This window comes from Anabrus simplex, chromosome X (genome assembly GCF_040414725.1).
Source record: "Anabrus simplex isolate iqAnaSimp1 chromosome X, ASM4041472v1, whole genome shotgun sequence".
In the NCBI taxonomy this organism is placed as follows: Eukaryota; Metazoa; Arthropoda; class Insecta; order Orthoptera; family Tettigoniidae; genus Anabrus; species Anabrus simplex.
In genome coordinates this window covers 219434279-219453557 of record NC_090279.1, presented here as the reverse complement: position 1 = coordinate 219453557, position 19279 = coordinate 219434279, and the positions used below count along the sequence as shown (strand labels likewise).

At 38.7% G+C, this 19279-nt stretch overlaps 1 protein-coding gene across 1 annotated transcript in view; it reads right to left on the bottom strand.

Moving 5' to 3' along the window:
• psidin (phagocyte signaling impaired) overlaps positions 1-19279 on the bottom strand; it is a 117070-nt gene that overhangs the window by 25254 nt on the left and 72537 nt on the right. The window contains exon 14 of the mRNA XM_067159309.2: positions 13246-13510. Within this exon, the coding sequence (XP_067015410.2) occupies positions 13246-13510 (265 nt within the window). The remainder of the gene's footprint in view (positions 1-13245; positions 13511-19279) is intronic.

Below are 19279 nucleotides of genomic sequence, written 5' to 3'. Positions count from 1 at the left end.
GGTTCTAATACAATCATCCCTTGGTTGCCCCTTTTAGTCACCTCTTACGACAGGCAGGGGATACTGTGGGTGTATTCTTCGTCTGTATCCCCCACCCAGAGGGGGTTGTGTCTTTCGTCCGCGGGAGGTATTTTATTTCCCTCAAGTCCGCCGGCAAGCCGGTTAGGCCACCTGGGATGCGCCACGTGGGAGTATCACCTCTCCCCCTGCTACGCCAGCGCAGTAGGTTCGTGGAACACTACGTTCATGGTACTGCTCATCCATGAATAAAATGTAGAACTTCATTAGAGCCTGAAAATCATCAAGCGGGAAAAGAATAAGTTATTTCAACACAAGAAGAAGTTTATATAACGACTGACATTAGCACACAGGCGATTGTTCATCATCCCAAGTTCAATTACAAATACAGATTATATATGATGAGAAGAAATGATCTTTCAATCTAGACTGCCAGAAATGTTAGAGTTTATTTTGTCGACCAAGCTATGGCAGGACCACGTTCTGACTGTGCTGCTACCTAGCAACATTGGAATTGATACTATGGCTGAGTGCCGCCACCAGAGACATGAACTTGGGATCACTGACAGTTCACAACGTACCTAGTGTAACTTCTCCCAGAGCAGAAAAGTGTTACTTTACTTCAAACGAGCTGTCTTCGCTTGTAGATAGCATTCACCGGCATTTCCTCAATGATGTGACTGCAACCCTTCATGAGCCCAGGAACTGCTCGACTTTCGCACAAGCTTAGATGTTTCATCACCTCGAAGAGCTCTCCTCGCAGTTTATGCAGTTCCATTGCTTTTCACGTCGACTAACAATCTATCCCTTTTCTTCAGAGCCATGAAATCCAATGTTCACGTTATTAGTGATACAGGTTGTCATGCTTGACAAGTTAAGTTTAACTCAAGCTTCAGTGTTCTTACAGTCCACCGTCCATCCACTTTGAATACCGGCCAAGCACCAAGAAGAAAACAGATAAACACGACCTATCACTATGCCACCAATGTTGTCAACGCAGAACATCGTAAAAAGAAATAAGTGCTCTTTCCACCTGTACTGACGGAAACAGTACTCGGTAGTGTGGCCGCCATCTGAGGGACTGTGAGGAAGAAGTACAACAACACCTGGGAGCGTGATTTAGACCAGATATGGAAATAACATGTGTACGAAACAGGTTATAAATACCTGAGGAAAATGGGAGAAAGAGAAGCGAAATATCCAAACAGGGCAGAAAGGCAGACCACTTCTTTAACCTTTTCACTGCCGAGTTTTGATGAGCCCTCTGCGCCGGGTTTTTTAAGGAAGAAGCACTTTTACAGATACTATTAATGAAATGCATATCGTGTTCTTAGCCCAATGCAGTGTCGGGGATGAAGTGAGATTATATTTTACAGCATATTTCTACGGCAATACTTAGAAAAAAATCCAAGAATATGTGGAATATACAAAATGCATCAGCGATAGGATGACGGTGATGAGACTCCAGTTTGAAAATGGCGTGAAAGATCTATTTCAGTTGTATGCCCCATAAACGGGTTGCATAGATGAACATCTAGAGGACTTCATAGAGGAAGTGGAGAGACAGATAGAAGATAAGGAAGTACTATTGATGGGAGATCTAACTGCACACGTTGGAATGGAAAGACAAGGAAAGGAAGATGTCGTAGGGCCCTTTGGATATGGAAATGTAAATCCAGAAGGCGAGTTGTTGGTGGATTTTTGCATGAGGAAGCAAATGATTGTTGGAAACACCTGGTTTAGGAAGAAGAACAGTCAGAAGATTACAAGGTATGGCTGGGGAGACAGACGAACAAAGACCATGATTGATTATATAATCATAGAGAAAGAACACCGGAAGAACCTTTTAGATGTTACAGCCATGCCTGAAGAAGCCTTTGGTGGAGATCATAGAGTTGTGATAGGAAAATTGAAAGTGGGAAAGACTGAAAAAAAAAAAAACAACCCATTACGAAGAGAGAAAAGAATTAAAGTATACAAGAAGAATTTCAAAGGGAAATAATACCCTTGGTACCCAGGACAGAGGTGGGGAATGTTGAAGAGGAATGGAAAAGATTTAAGGAAGCACTGGTTGGATGTGCAGAAAAGGTATGTGGTAGAACATCAGGAAATGTGAAAGACTGGTGGAATGATAGGGTAAAGAGTGAAGTGAAGGAAAAGAAAATGGCATGGAAAACATCTAAGACTGAAGAAAGAAGAAGAAAATATGTGGAGGCAAAGAATTTGGCCAACAAAGTAGTGGAGGAAGAAAAGAGGAAAAGCTGGGCGTTATTCACACAGAAATTGAGAGATGATATGCAGGGCAGCAAGAAATTACTGTATGGTATCTTAAGAAACAAAAAGAGAGATCAAGTAAACACCAGATTTGTGAAGGATGGAGGTGGCATAATATTAACAAAGCCAGAAGAAATAAGAAATAGATGGAGGGAGTATTTTCAGAAGTTGCTGAACATAAGAACTGATGACAGTCATTCAATGGACGATCAGGAAAGGCAATTAGTTAACGAAGAAATAGATAAAGAAATTACAATGAATGAAATTGAAATGGCAGTAAGAAAGATGAAGAATGGAAAAACTGCTGGAATAGATGAAATTTTAGTGGAGATGATAAAGGCAGCTGGAGCTGGAGGCCTGCAGTGGACATATCGGGTTCTCAGGAATGTTTGGGAGAATAAGGAGGTCCCTGAGGATTGGCAAAAAGGAATAATCATCCCAATTTTCAAGAAAGGTGATAAGAAAGTTTTGAAGAACTACAGGGGAATTACTCTAATATCCCATGTTGCTAAGATAATGGAAAGGATACTGGAAAGTAGAATAAGGTTGAGGGTTGAGAAGCAGATACAGGAAAATCAGTTTGGTTTCAGAAGTGGAAGGTCAACAATAGAGCCCATTTTCATTATCAGACAACTAATGGAAAAGCAATGAGAGTACGTTAATGATATGGAGATGACATTCATTGACACTGAAAAGGCATATGACAGTGTCCCTAGGACGAAAGTTTGGGACAGTCTGGTGCAAAAAGGAATTGGACAGGGATTAATAAAAATGATCATGGCATTGTATAAGGAATGTTGTAGTTGCGTGCAAACACAAGTTGGTTCAAAATAACTAATGGGCTGAGACAGGGAAGTGTTCTATCACCAATCCTGTTTACAATAGTAATGGATGACATCAGGAGAATGGCAAAAGCAGCATATGGAGGAAGAGAAATGAACATGATGTTATTTGCAGATGATATTGTGATTTGGGGAGAAGACGACAGGAAGTTTCAAGAACAGTTGAATGTAGTGAATGGGAAGATAGAAGAATGCGGATTGAAAATAAGTGTAGAAAAGAGTAAAACTCTTGTTATGACTAGAGGGGAGAAAGAAGGGAAAGGTCAGATTAGACGTGCAGGCAAGGCCCTGGAAGTAGTGGAAACGTTCAAATACCTGGGGAGAGAATTAATGGAGAATGCTAGACTGGATGTTGAGATTAGTAAGAGGATTCAAGCTGGAAGTTGTTTATATCATAGTGTAAGAAATATGTTATGGGACAAAGATGTGCCAATGGAAGCAAAGGAAGCTATGTTCAAGATGTATTACGTACCCATAACAACTTACGGAGCAGAAACTTGGACAATGACAAAGAAGGATGAGAGTTGAAAACAGGCAGCCGAAATGACGTTCTTGAGCAGTATGGTACAGAAGAGTAGAAGAGACAAAATAAGGAATGAGAAAATCTGGGAAGAAATTGGAGTGGAAAAAATGAATGATAGAATAGAGAAGAGCCGACTAAGATGGTTTGGGCACATGAAGCGAATGAGCGACGAAAGAATGCCAAAAAAGGTGATGGAAATGCAAATCCAAGGAAGGAGAGGCCGCAGACGACAATCCAACGCAGCATTATAGAAAGAAACCTAGACGGGGACACAGTGGTGGAGGAGGAGTGGTGGAAAGACCGAAGAAAGTGGAGGCTACAGCTGGATAAAGGGAAATGAAGATGATGGTGATGATTTCTACGGCCAGATGCAAACCTCAGTTGAGAAGATAATGAATATGAAATGAACGATGGTGAATGAAACTGGGTAAGAAAGTGGAAGGAATCAGCTGTGGCTGTCCCAGCATTTGCTTGGGAGTTCAAAAGGGAAACCACAAAGAAATATACATTCTCAGGACAGCTGCCGGTGAAGTTCGAACCCACTCGCCTGCCGAGTGCACAGCTTGGCACTCTGCTCGGTGATACTGTTACTGAAATATAAAATTGTTGATCCAAGAACTCGTATTATCAAAATCATTAACATTTGGGGGAAAAAAGTATTTATCTAAGGAGGGGGTGACAATTCCGCATGAGATTCATCATTACTACTATGTTTCACACTGTCTTGTAGTTCAGTATCACCTCCATCTTCATTATCAAAATATAGCTCTTCAGAATCATTATTTATCAGGAAACATTCACTTTGTTCGTCAACAAGAGATGAATGTATACTCTAAGACGCCAAGATGTTCCACTCCAACGAAGCTGAAATAACATCAGGTCGATTTCAAAACATGCAAAATGGAGTGGTATATCTACCACACAGAACTTCTTTGAGCATTTACATGGAATTTCAAAGCATGACACTAAGGTATATCCTGTTCATTTATGAGATCGGTGAAGTACATACTCCACCAAAACATATATATATGGGTTTGGCGTTGAATAGGTTAAGTGTGTAAGACGTGTTATATAGAGCAGAGCCCATCAGAGAATTGGATAACGAGATAAAAGTAGTACTTAAAGAGCAGGATGGGGGAAGAAGAGCCATGGCCATAATAACAGCCTTAGTATTTGCCTGGTTAAAAATAGGGAAACTACGGAAAACAATCTTCAGGGGCTGCCGATGTGGTGTTTCAAACCTACGATCACCAGAATGCAAGCTACATTTATATGGGTCGTATAACACATTTGATTACACATTACTATTGTTTCATCTTCCCTTCGTCGAAGCTATTTACGAGTAGACTACACTCACCGTAACAACGCTATAATCAAAGCTACACTTCTCCGTAAGGTTGCATGTCGATAATATTATGAGACCAGCTCATGTATCCGTGCTTTGCTACGGAATTCTACACTGAATACAGAATTGTAGGTTAGGTGGAGTACACGTTGTGAGCAAGACTGTATTAAATTGCATAGCTCTTAACGTTGCCCTGGAAATGCGACGGAGAAATCACCAAACGTCTTTTCTCATATGAAGACTGCATTAGGGAATTTTCATTGTAATAGTTGGGGAATTGCATTATAATGGGAGACACTCACTCTCCACCTGCCTCTTTACATCCTCAAACAGGCTGTCTTAGTGGTTTTCCCAACTGAAATATTTATATGTCATGATAATGACATTAGTAGGAATGGCACGAGTAAAAGCAATGATTTTATATGAAATAATCGATCAAATGAAAAACCACACATTTTCTCACTTTTAACCAACAGTACTACGCTGCCAATCTAACAGTCCAAAGTTCCAGAGCTGGAGTGACCAGGCCGCAGACAGCCGTGATCCGTGAACACTCTTAGTCTTTTTTCAGGGGGGGGATGTCAGATAGTGGAGAGTCCCAGGGAATAAACTATGCCCTTTTCTAATCTGTTTCCTAGGAGTACCCGATGAGTCGGAAAATCTCAATTCACTACACTGATGGCGTAACGAATCACTGCTAATTTTGAATAAAACGAATATCGAATTTAATAAAAGTGAAGAGGAAGAAGCTCTTTTTAGGAAACGGCTCTTTTCAGGGTTGAATTTTGAGTTATTTGGTGAATTGTGGTGCCATAATTTGGGATATGTTTAAATTGTAATTCTAGACCAGGTCATACTATTACTACTAAGTGAGCCTCTGCCTTAAGAGTACACACTGCTCATTCAAAACAGCGTGTCAGAGTAGGGATCGAATAGCTGGAATCCTATGATGAACTAGTGAGTTACATACCAGCAGTACGGTATCAGAAAATGTATGAACCAGAGGAATGACATACTAAACAAGAAAGGTTCCTAAATCCCCAGCTATTCCCCGCCAACATTCAGTCAGTCTGTTATACTCGGAGCTGAGCGGCAGCGTAAGAGACAAAGAACATCACAACAAACAATGGTCAATGTAATGTTATTGTGGATCAATGTTACGCGCTTTCGATACTGTAGGCCTTCACATTTAGTTTTCTTCCGACTCTCAAATACCACTCTTATCATAGTCGGTACGGTAAGACTGAATAAAACATAAATGGTCGGAAATTGTATTCTCTATAACTTTTGTTATGTAGTATTTTTCGACAGGACCAATAACATAGGTATTTTAAAATTAAATTTTAGGTGCCTTCCCCTGAAGTACAATTTTATACAGGACGAATAAAATTATTTATAACCTAGACTGTAGTTTCTTATTCCCCGATTCTATATACCGACTTTCATTAAACTCTGTTAACCCATTTACTCGTGGCTCGGCGTTGATATGGCCTTGGAAACAAAAATACAAATTCATGAATATCTGTGTTATCAAAGCCGGTACGGTAACAGTGTATGACATAAATGATCGGAAATTTAATTCTATATAACTTTAGTTATGTAGTATTTATCGATAGGACCACTAATAATATAAATATTTGAGAATTCAATTTTAGGCCTTCCCTTAAACTACCATTTCACTCAGCATGAGTAAAATGATTTATAGCCTAGATTGCAGTGGCTCATCCCCCGACTTCACATACTGATTTTTATTAAATTCTCTTCAGCCATTTTCTCGTGATGCGTGTACATACATACATATATACAGACAGAAATTACGGAAAAATAAAAGGCGCATTTCCTTGTTACTACGGACATGACCAATACATAAATACCATTCTTTTCAAATTCTGAGCAATGTACAGACAAAACTCTTATTTTATATTATATAGATTTAATTTCCATCGAAAGCAATATTCTTAGCTGTGAGCAAGTCATGCTCATGCTTAGCCATATTTCAGTACGAGTAGGACTGGCGTTCGGTGCACATACCAACGAATTTCATTGGTTGCGATAAGCAAAGAGTTACATGAAAGATACTTCTATCCCCATTTTCAAACCAATATTGAAACTTTAAACGATGTCTAGTTAAACACCAGCTGAACCTTGTTTATGCCATGGAAGGTCGTGGTCGATTTAGATGTTGTCTAAAGCTTAAAACTAGTCATCGTTTCTGCAATCGGCCCTATGCATTGCCCTATGCATTTATTAATATCCATCCATATTTAGACAGCTAGAATTGGTATTTAAAACACTGCTAAGCAGGAGCTCCTTACACTACACAACCCTGCGCTAAATGGTTAAGCGCACGCACAGAAATAAATGAGCCTTGTACATTTACTGTACAATTTGTGGCCCGACTAAGTCACCAAAGTCACAAGAGGGTGTCTGTTCATATCAATTTCAGCTCAATGTCTTAAAGTAGGATTCTTATGAGAGGATCAATCAACTGCGAGTCCTTCTTCTTTACCTCTTCCATCGATATACATGAAGCAGCTCACTGCTACCAAATACAGTAGAGACAATACACGACACTTACGGATTTAGCCTTGCTAAAATGGGAGACAATTCGACGGTGGCGCTCCTAGCGACTTGACCTGAAAAAACTGTGCTAAATTCAAATATCAATGGAAATGTATGTACGGAAACGGATAAATAAATTATGTCTAGAAAGAAAGTGTTATTGAGATATCAACTTCGAAGTTGCTAAAACAATTCTGGATAAATGAATGAAGAATTATTTAAAAGGTTATTATTCAAAGACTGAAATTAGACATATAAACAAGATGTGAAATAGACTGCTGTGAATTGGCTTGATCTTTCATTTATGCATTACTTTTTTAGCTTTAGCATTCCTGCCTGAACTCTTACGGTTGGATTTGTCTTTTTTCTCTTTTAAAAACACTGTATCATCACATTAAGACCCTTGTCAATAAAAATATCGGCACATTCCTTACACACATGATGCAATGAATTAACATTTAATAGCTGGACAATTTTCCTCCCAACATGAAGCCTACTAACAGAAGGAAAATCTATAAAATCCCAGCTTTAATCTGAGAAGAGGGATAAAAGAAAGAAAAGTATGAATATGTTGTCGATAGTGATGCTTTGAGGAATATTTACGTACAATTAGAGTAACAATGTAACGTACCATTGGCTGTATAGTCGAGGATTTTTAAAGTCGCTGGCCTGGAAATGATCTGAACAGATCTTAAAATTCTTATATAAGCGTAACATCCCTTCTTTCTTGTACACCTTATCCAAATCACTTCTGTGACATTTCAAAACCCACAGATCACACCAAGGTTGAAGGTTAACTGCTGCACTATACAATAAAATATGCGTATTACATTTTAAGCTAGTTAAAATATGGGTCGAGCAGGTCAGAAGATTATGAAGTACTATAAAGATCTCTGTCACTGGAAGAATATATGTGCAAACACAATATTACTTACATTTTCTTGTCACGAGGGAACCTGAAGAACGACCGCGCATTCTTCTCTATTTCATAGTTACTGCAGCCAAACACAGCACATACCTTTCCCCTCATGTTGAGAGGAGATTTCAAGGAATGACACACGCTACTATCTAATAATTATGTCAACTCACTGAAAACGCATAAATAACACCAAAAACTTCACACAAAAATACACGTGCTCTTATGACAGAATCAGTAGTTTTCAGGTCTACTCGCTAGAGTTCCAATAGCTGTCCCTCGATATCTCGCTCAGTGTCGCGTATTGTCTCTACTGTATTTGCTGCTACTTACTTCAGTCTATTTCAAGCTCTTAGGGGAAATTTTATGTAATAAAGCCGTTCACTGGTGATATAAGTTCCTCTGTTTTACCGGGTAGGACGATGTGCCTCTCTCTAGGGCATCCCATGTCTCTTCTCCCACTTTTTTGTAGGGCGTCCAACTGGTCTTCGTCCCGAAACCTCCTTGATGTTTGTCTCCTGCATCCGCTTAACAGTCTTAGCCACTCCAGCCTGTCTTCGTCTTAAACCTGCGTATGACTACATCAGTCAATTTGGCAGTGTTATCTACTGCCTTCATCAGATGAAGCCGGGCTGATCAATTTTTAAGTTTTCCATTATGCCTGGAACTCCTGGGGAGTCTTCCAATGTTGCTGCAGTGTTCTATGCCCCCACCTACTCATCGAATGAAACTGAGATATCACTCCTTTCGACCACCACAAGTTCACATTCTTTTGCAGGCAGTACATCTTCATCATCACTACCGACACCTTCTTCAGAAAAGCTTTCAGAGCTAAACTCGCGTTCTTCAACATACCATCAGCATTCCCAACACTTATCCACGTACAATTCATTACATATTTCAACCGGCTGCGCCATCTTACCCACAACGTGGCTCTTTGAACGACGTAAACATGAGGTCACGAAACTAAATGAACAAAGCGTAAAACAGAAGAACAGTAAAACGAAAATGTAGCACGAACCTTCAACACTGAGATTGTATCAACCTTGACTGCCAAGTTGCTACAGAAAATTAATGTACAAGATTCGTTAAGATGAGTACACTCGCGTCTCTTCGGCAACGTATGTATTCGTGTGTCACGGCTATTCAGAGGTTCTCATGGAAACTTTGATTTATAAAATGAAAGAATTAAATCTTACCTTTGGATTATTTTGGTATTTCAGTACATTTCCATGGTGTAGAGAATTCTCAAGCAGTCACGTGCGAAGCCACAAGACATTCTTCGCATTCATTCATGTTGTGGGCTATGGAGTTGCCACAGTAATAGTGGAGGTATGCTAGTCCTAGGCGCTATTTCCAGATTGGAGTTTCTTTTTTTTCCAAATCTGGCCATACATCATCGCATTCTCTGCTTTCAGAATTTTCTAATTCGTTGTCGCTTTTCCCAGATCTGCCATTGTCGCCATCACCACTAAACAATTCTTCACTTCAGAAATATCACTGCTGGGCTGAGTGGCTCAGACGGTTAAGGCGCTGGCCTTCTAACCCCAGCTTGGCAGGTTCGATTCTGGTGCAGTCCGGTGGTATTTGAAGGTGCTCAAATACGACAGCCTCGTGTTGGTAGATTTACTGGCACATAAAAGAACTCCTGCGGGACTAAATTCCGGCATCTCGGCGACTCCGAAGACCGTAAAAGTAGTTAGTGGGACGTAAAGCAAATAACATTATTAGAAATATCACTGCTTTCTACACGATAGGATTATTACTACTGCTCTTGAGTTATATGCAGACAGGTGTGACGGGCATTCACACTCAATGTCGAAAAGGATGATAACTGGTCAAGATAATCAAACGCAATCTTTCGAATGGTATTTAACATGACATATTATTTCTTGGCAAAACACCTGAATTACTGGTTCAACTTCGATGAAGCTGACGTGGCTCTCAGAGTCGTGAGTGGTTAAAGAGTTAATTTAAAGATAAGAATTTCACAATGTTCCGTATTGAACTGAGTTTACAATTAAATTGAAATAAGATATATAGTGGTTCAACCCTTTCAATAATTTCTCATTCTACTTGTACTGAAAAGGTTGAACCGCTATATATCTTATTTCAATTTAACAAGTTAATGACGAGTATTTAGTGTGTTACTACAAGACATATTGTGTCAGAAATAGCATAACACGTTTTCTTAACCTTTTCACTCCTGAATTCTCAGACAGGCTGTTGCAACCCCAGTGCTGGATTATTTTAGCCAACAACCTCGTCAATTTGAACATCAAATACAAGCATTAATTATAGAATAATATTTTGAGACGATATATTAACACACCAGTTTGTTTCTCCCGTGTTGGAGACAATTCAAGTTTGGGATCCAGGGTTCGATTCCACACGAGATGATGAAAATTTCATCCAGATGCTTACAAATTTTAATTTGCATTGTGGGCTATGCCTATGCTACATACACACCATACTTCTAAGAATTGCTAAATATTAAATACAGTGAACTGGTAGATGAGAAGGAGCAAGAAAAAACAATGGGGAAAGAAGAAGAACAAGAAAAGGAGATATCGATGTTAGAAATAGAGGAAGCCACAAAAATGATGAACAGCGGTAAAGCAGCAGGAGTGGACGAGGTAACTACGGAAATGATAAAAGCAACAGGACCAATAGGGCTACAGTGGCTGTATAGATAATTTAGAATAATTTGGAGGAAGAAAGAGATCCCAGAAGAGTGGAGAAAGGGTTTAATTATCCTGATATTTAAAAAAGGTGATAAAATGGAATGTAATAACTACAGAGGGATCACCCTTATTGTCCATGTAGCCAAGATATTTGAGAGAGTATTGGAAGGAAGGCTGAGGAAGAAGCTAGAAGGAGAAATGGGAGAAGAACAGTATGGTTTTAGGAAAGACAGATCAACGTCTAACCTGATCTTTACATTAAGATATACGATGGGAGTTTGGAAAAGACATAGTGATGACATTTACTGACATTGAGAAAACTTATGACAGTGTGCCCAGACAGTTGGTATGGGACACATTAAGGAAAAAACAAGTTAACAGAGTGGAAGTGCAAATGATAAAAACTATGTGTTAGTAATGTGAAGACTAGTACAGGAAAAACAAAATGGTTTAAAGTTGAAACTGGTCTGCACTATCCCCCATACTATTCATCACAGTCATAGATGAAATTCATAAGAACATTAAACAGAGATTGGGAAGACAGGCAACAGAAGCCATGTTGTTTGCAGATGATATAGTGATATGAGGTGAGGATGAAACGGAAGTGCAAAAACAAGTAGATGTATGGAATCAAGAGATAGAAAAATTTGGGACGAAAGTAAGCACAGAGAAAAGTAAAACAGTAGTGATGACAAGGGGAGGGAAGGAAGGAAGGAAGGAAGGAAGGAAGGAAGGAAGGAAGGAAGGAAGGAAGGAAGAGGAAACATACAGTAAAACTGAATGGTAAAATTCTGAAGTGGTTAAAAGTTTCAAGTACTTGTGAAGTGTGATCACAGAAGATGGAAAGATAACTGAGGAAAATGGGAAAAGAATACAACAAGCAAACAGCTTTCTACCAGAGTGTAAGGGGTATTTTGTGGAACCAAGATGTCGCGAAGAAATGTAAGAACCTATTATGAAACCACACTAACCTATGCAGCTGGATCGCTGACTACAACAAAACGAGAGGAGAGTAGAATACAGGCAGCAGGCATGAAATTCCTAAGAGGTATCGAGGGCAAGTCCAGAAAGGATAGAATTAGAGATAAAGGGATAAGGAAAAGGACAGGAATCTTGAAACTTCAAGACAGGATAGAAACAACAAAGCTAAAGTGGTATGGGCATATGATGAGAAGAGTGAGTGCCAAGAAAGGCTTTTTCAGAGAAGTTAACAGGAAAGAGACCACGAGAAGACCCCGAAAGAGGTGGACAGATTCAGTGTGGGAGTGCATAGAGAAGAGGGGAGGAAAACCAGATGATGTACTTATAAAAGGAGAAGAGTGGTGGAGAGACAGTCAACGATTGAGGTCCTTGATTCACAACCCGACCTGGGAAGCTGGAAACGGGAAATGAAGATGATGATGAGACACGATTAACAGCGGGAAAGATTAAATGAAACACACAATAGTGATATAAGTAGAGTTTGCTTCGTACGCCGACGTCTCTTCAGTCACAAATATCCCGAAATAATCAATTTCAGGGCATTCAGGGGTCAAATTATTATTTGACACAGCTAGGTTTGGTACTTGAATGCATGTGCCTTTGGCGGAAACTCGTCGTCCTCTCTTTGGCAGCAAATCATCACCTCTATCACTCCCTAACACTTCACTAATATCACTACCATCACTGTTGGACTCAATCTCCTCTAAAAGTCTAAGATTTCCTCTGGACGCATCTTACGTTCGTACGTGGCAGCCATCATTCAAACACGATGTTTACAACTGTGACAAAAGAAAAACATTTTCCTACAAAACTACTTGCGGAAATATAAACTACTTAGTTTAAAGTGTGACTAATAGATGGCAGAAGCATATGACACAGAGTTATAAGGCAGATCAAGTATATTCAACCGCAGTACTGGCGGCGCAAAGTCCAGCTCGAGTATACGTGATCACAGCGGTGAAAAGGTCAAATTCAGAAGACAATTTAAGGGGCAAAATAGGTTTGATGGTGACTTGAATCTGTGCACGTTACATTGTGGACCACTAAGCTACGAGCTGACTTGATCACCACACCTTGTGCATTACAGACTAGTGCTTTACCTTAGGCACATCTCCCTGATGTCTGACGAGCAACGCCTGGTACTCCCGGCTCAGCTCCTCGCACACTCTGCCGAGCGTACCCGCTCGGCCGCCGTCCTTGTCTTCTCCGTTCACCAGGCCGTTGTTCTGTTGGGGCGACTTGTCGGACGGATCCTGTACGGACGCCTCCACCGCCGCTCCCAGACACCGAAGTATGAGGCTACGTAATCGCAGCAAGTCCACGTCGTCCGAGAACGTCTTCTTCGTGTCCTCTTCGCTCAACTGCCTGCAAGGACAAGATGGGTGGGACAGGTCTGTAGTGCTCTCCCTACTGCATCTTATATTTCAGGTATTTCTGTTTCCCTAACATGAAGTGAGCAAACCGCAGACAAACTCTTCTCAGTATCATCTACAAGTTAACTGAATGACTCATTAAGACATTTCAGCAGGGGACAAGGAAAAAGAATGTGTTAAGCATAAAAAGTACCACCTAATATACAAATAAAAACTATCCAACAGGCATATGCAAACACTAGATACGATTTTTTGGGATATTAGTACATATTTTTTTTTTTTTGCTAGTTCCTTTACGTTACACCGACACAGATAGGTCTTATGGCGACGATGGGACAGGGAAGGGCTAGGAGTGGGAAGGAAGCGGCCGTGGCCTTAATTAAGGTACACCCCAGCATTTGCCTGGTGTGAAAATGGGAAACCACGGAAAACCATTTTCAGGGCTGCCGACAGTGGGGTTCGAACCTACTATCTCCCGAATACTGGATACTGTAAGTAATAATAATAATAATAATAATAACTTAAATGTTTCCACCTTTTCAATACAATATATTCACAAAATTACAAAATTATACGGTACTAGTTTCGACCCATCTAGGGGTCATCATCAGCCGTATTGGAGCAAAGATCATTTGTGGCGAAATCCTAAGACAATATTATTTTAAAGAATAACAAGTGAAATGAGATGTTATGGTAATAGTTAATAATACAAGGAATATACATAATCAGAGGTTTTTAACAAAGAATAAAAATTATAAATGGGGTGTTGTAAAAATTATAATCATGGAAATCAGTAAGTTCTTGTATTGAAATGAAATATGGCTTAGGAAGAGGGCTTAAGGTGGGGCTGAAGGGTGCGGGAGAAAGGGTAATTGTCTTGGAAAAGTACTTTTGATTAAATTTAGGATTGAGTTTAGGTTGGCTGCATTATTGTTTCTGAGGAAAGTGATAAATAGATCGAAGAGTATGTTGGGTTTCTCTGAGATTTCATTGAGATTGTGACTGGCATTAAAGTATTGGTCTAGGTGTATGTAGTAATTTTCCATTATGTTCAGTAAAGGGCCCTTGTTTGCTAATACGAGGATGTCCATGTCTTGTTCAATATTGGTGAAATTATGGTTATAATCTTGCATGTGTTGGCCGATGGCTGAAAACTTGTTGTATTTTATTGCATTAGTGTGCTCGTGGTATCTGATAATGAAGTTTCTCCCGGTTTGCCCGATGTAGGTTTTTTTACAGGTGGTACATTTGATCCTATAAACTCCTGATTTTAAAAAACTGCTGGTCTTGTTGATGTGTGAAGTATTGTATAAAACATTCATGTTCTTATTGTTGGTTTTGAAGGCTATTTTAACGCCTTGTTTCTTAAAGATGTTGGTTAACTTGTAGATATCATTGTTGAACGTGAAGGTGGAAAATGTTAGAAGTTTGGTTATTTCTTTTTTGAGGGTAGTTTTTGGGCGATGTTTGTGTTTATTGATTATCCTTTCTATAAAATGATTGCTGAAGCCGTTGAATTTTGCGATTCCGCGGATTGTGTTGAGTTCGTTTTTTAGATCTTTATTGGACATAGGTATGCTGAAGGCTCGGTGAACTAGGCTGTTGTATGTGGCTCGTTTGTGGGACTGGGGGTGCACTGAATCTTGGCGAATGGTGGAGGCTGTTTGAGTGGGTTTTCTGAAAATTTTATAACTGAAAGAATCTGAGTTTCTAGTGATGGTTAAATCTAGAAAGTTGATTTTTTGATTTGATTCGGATTCTAGTGTGAATTTGATATGAGGATCAATATTGTTGAGTCTTAAGAGGGTGGTGGGTGCGTTAATTGATTTCTCATTCATGATTACAAAGACATCGTCGACATATCTGGCCCAAAAGAGAATGTTTTCGAATTCGTTGTCAATTTTGGTGTATTCGAGGAAGTCCAGGTATATTTCTGCTAAGATACCTGAGGCCGGTGACCCCATTGCCAAACCATTTTGTTGATATATGACATTGTCAAAAGTGAAGAAGTTATTGTCGATGATAAGTTTTAATATTGTGATAAAGTCTTGTATCTCTAGTTTGCTTAAGTGGCTGTTTTTGTTTAAATTGTTTATAATTATCGGAATTAATTTTGATACTTGTATGCTTGGGTACATGTTTACAATATCGAAAGAGTGGATGGAGTGATCCGGTTGCAAATTGAACTTGTTTAGTTTTTCTACTAGCTCAGATGTGTTTTTAATAGACTTTTTGGATAAGAATTGATAATTTTTTCTTAAGAAACATTGGATGAATTGTGATATTCTGTATAAGGGGCTCGGTCTATAGTTGATAATTGGCCGAATGGGAATTCCGGTTTTGTGAATTTTGGGAAGAGCTTTAGCAGTGGGGAGTCCTGGGTTCATATGTATGAGTTTGGATTTTTCCTGTTCGGTAAATAAAAATGAAGTGTTTTTAAGAGTTTGTTTAAGTAGTTTTTGAATTTTTTGGGTGGGGTCTTTTTTGATTATGGAAAATGAGCTGTCTGTGAAAAAGTTTTTTGTTTTTTCAATATATACTTTTTTATCCATGATAACTGTTGCATTGCCTTTGTCAGCTTTGGTTATGATGAGTTTGTTGTCTTTAATTTTCTTCTTGAGGGCGTATATGCGCTTTTGTTCAGCAATTTTTTCTTTATTATTGAGGTTATTTGCGGGGTTGGTTAAATTGTGGAGGATATCAGTCAGTTTCCTTTTAACATCGGTTCTAACCTCATTTTGCGTGTCTTCCGGCATTTTGCTGATGGCTAGCTCTGATTCTGTGATCATAGTAGCGGCTATGTTGAGGCTGTTCAAGTTTGGCCAGTTGTGTTTCGGTCCTTTGGATAAAGTTAAGTGTTCACTTTCACTTAAGGGCGTGTTAGATAGATTTACAACAGCTGGATGAAACTGCATACGAACGAACGTGTTACTATTGGAGTTTCTAGTTTGTTGGTTATGTAGTTGGCAGTTTTTTAGCCTGTTGAGTTTATTCTCCAAATTTGACTGTTTTTTGGCTAGTTCGTAGAATAATTTGTTCTCTACTTCTTGATAGAATAGTGTCCATTGTGCGTTTGAAAGTAGTTTAGTCGCTGCGAGGTGAGTGTCGTATAATTTCTGATTCAAAAAATATTTCTTCCTGTACAAGAATTTAATTTCGTCTCTTAACCATATTTTGTTTGTTTTGTTTTGAGTTTTGATGGTTTGAGGTGAAGTCCGATGTTTCTTTTTATTGCTTCTTAGAAAATTAGGTGTCAAGGTAAGTGATATACATTGCTTTAGGAAATCGATGTCTTTGCGTAATTTGGCTATCTTTAATTTTAGGCCTAGATATTGAAAGGCTTTTTGTTTTGCCTGGTAAGCTACATCATTGATGGTTATGAGTTTCATGTTTTTGGTCCGTATTGAACAATATATAAGTAATAATAATAATAATAACTTAAATGTTTCCACCTTTTCAATACAATATATTCACAAAATTACAAAATTATACGGTACTAGTTTCGACCCATCTAGGGGTCATCATCAGCCGTATTGGAGCAAAGATCATTTGTGGCGAAATCCTAAGACAATATTATTTTAAAGAATAACAAGTGAAATGAGATGTTATGGTAATAGTTAATAATACAAGGAATATACATAATCAGAGGTTTTTAACAAAGAATAAAAATTATAAATGGGGTGTTGTAAAAATTATAATCATGGAAATCAGTAAGTTCTTGTATTGAAATGAAATATGGCTTAGGAAGAGGGCTTAAGGTGGGGCTGAAGGGAGCGGGAGAAAGTGTAATTGTCTTGGAAAAGTACTTTTGATTAAATTTAGGATTGAGTTTAGGTTGGCTGCATTATTGTTTCTGAGGAAAGTGATAAATAGATCGAAGAGTATGTTGGGTTTCTCAGAGATTTCATTGAGATTGTGACTGGCATTAAAGTATTGGTCTAGGTGTATGTAGTAATTTTCCATTATGTTCAGTAAAGGGCCCTTGTTTGCTAATACGAGGATGTCCATGTCTTGTTCAATATTGGTGAAATTATGGTTATAATCTTGCATGTGTTGGCCGATGGCTGAAAACTTGTTGTATTTTATTGCATTAGTGTGCTCGTGGTATCTGATAATGAAGTTTCTCCCAGTTTGCCCGATGTAGCCTTCAAAACCAACAATAAGAACATGAATGTTTTATACAATACTTCACACATCAACAAGACCAGCAGTTTTTTAAAATCAGGAGTTTATAGGATCAAATGTACCACCTGTAAAAAAACCTACATCGGGCAAACCGGGAGAAACTTCATTATCAGATACCACGAGCACACTAATGCAATAAAATACAACAAGTTTTCAGCCATCGGCCAACACATGCAAGATTATAACCATAATTTCACCAATATTGAACAAGACATGGACATCCTCGTATTAGCAAACAAGGGCCCTTTACTGAACATAATGGAAAATTACTACATACACCTAGACCAATACTTTAATGCCAGTCACAATCTCAATGAAATCTCTGAGAAACCCAACATACTCTTCGATCTATTTATCACTTTCCTCAGAAACAATAATGCAGCCAACCTAAACTCAATCCTAAATTTAATCAAAAGTACTTTTCCAAGACAATTACACTTTCTCCCGCACCCTTCAGCCCCACCTTAAGCCCTCTTCCTAAGCCATATTTCATTTCAATACAAGAACTTACTGATTTCCATGATTATAATTTTTACAACACCCCATTTATAATTTTTATTCTTTGTTAAAAACCTCTGATTATGTATATTCCTTGTATTATTAACTATTACCATAACATCTCATTTCACTTGTTATTCTTTAAAATAATATTGTCTTAGGATTTCGCCACAAATGATCTTTGCTCCAATACGGCTGATGATGACCCCTAGATGGGTCGAAACTAGTACCGTATAATTTTGTAATTTTGTGAATATATTGTATTGAAAAGGTGGAAACATTTAAGTTATTATTATTATTATTATTATTACTTATATATTGTTCAATACGGACCAAAAACATGAAACTCATAACCATCACTGGATACTGGCCGCATTTAAGCGACTGTAGCTATCAAGCTCGGTATGAGTGCATTTAATGTTGTGTATTCGTGGGTACAGTGAAAAGCACATCTACAATTTCTAAAGATGAGAGGTGTGAAAACACGAGAGATAATATACAAAAAACTTTTCTGCTGACGCTTATAAAATATCAAGTGCTCTGAAAGGTGTGAGAAACACCAAACAACAATCACACTCTTTCTAAAACAAATGTTAGTAGAAGCCTTTTATTTCGGAGCAGTGGGTCACACTCTTAGACAGTGAACGGCATGTGACCGGCATTTTGACCAAGGCAGGTGATCGAGTCGAAACTCAAAGATGCAAGTTCTTGAGATGCGGATGCTAGTCCACTCTCTGACAGATTTTAATTTTGTCTTCATTAGTAAGGAATTTCACGACTTCTTCTGTATCCATAACTGGGCTATCACAAGACAAAGATGCACCACACTAGTCATTTTCGTACAATTGTTCCTAATCCAGACATAGGTTATCGTATCATCACTCAACAAATATTCGCTGCACTTCACTGTAACATTCAACACAAAATAAATGTCTAACTTCTGAATGGAATGCGAAATACAAGCTATAGGTTCACCGTGTTATTCAGCAATCTCGCTGCTAATCGGCAAGCAAAACTGAACATTTCTGAGGCTAACAGCTTGATCCTATAAAGTTCAGGAATTTAAGGCCCTTTTCCA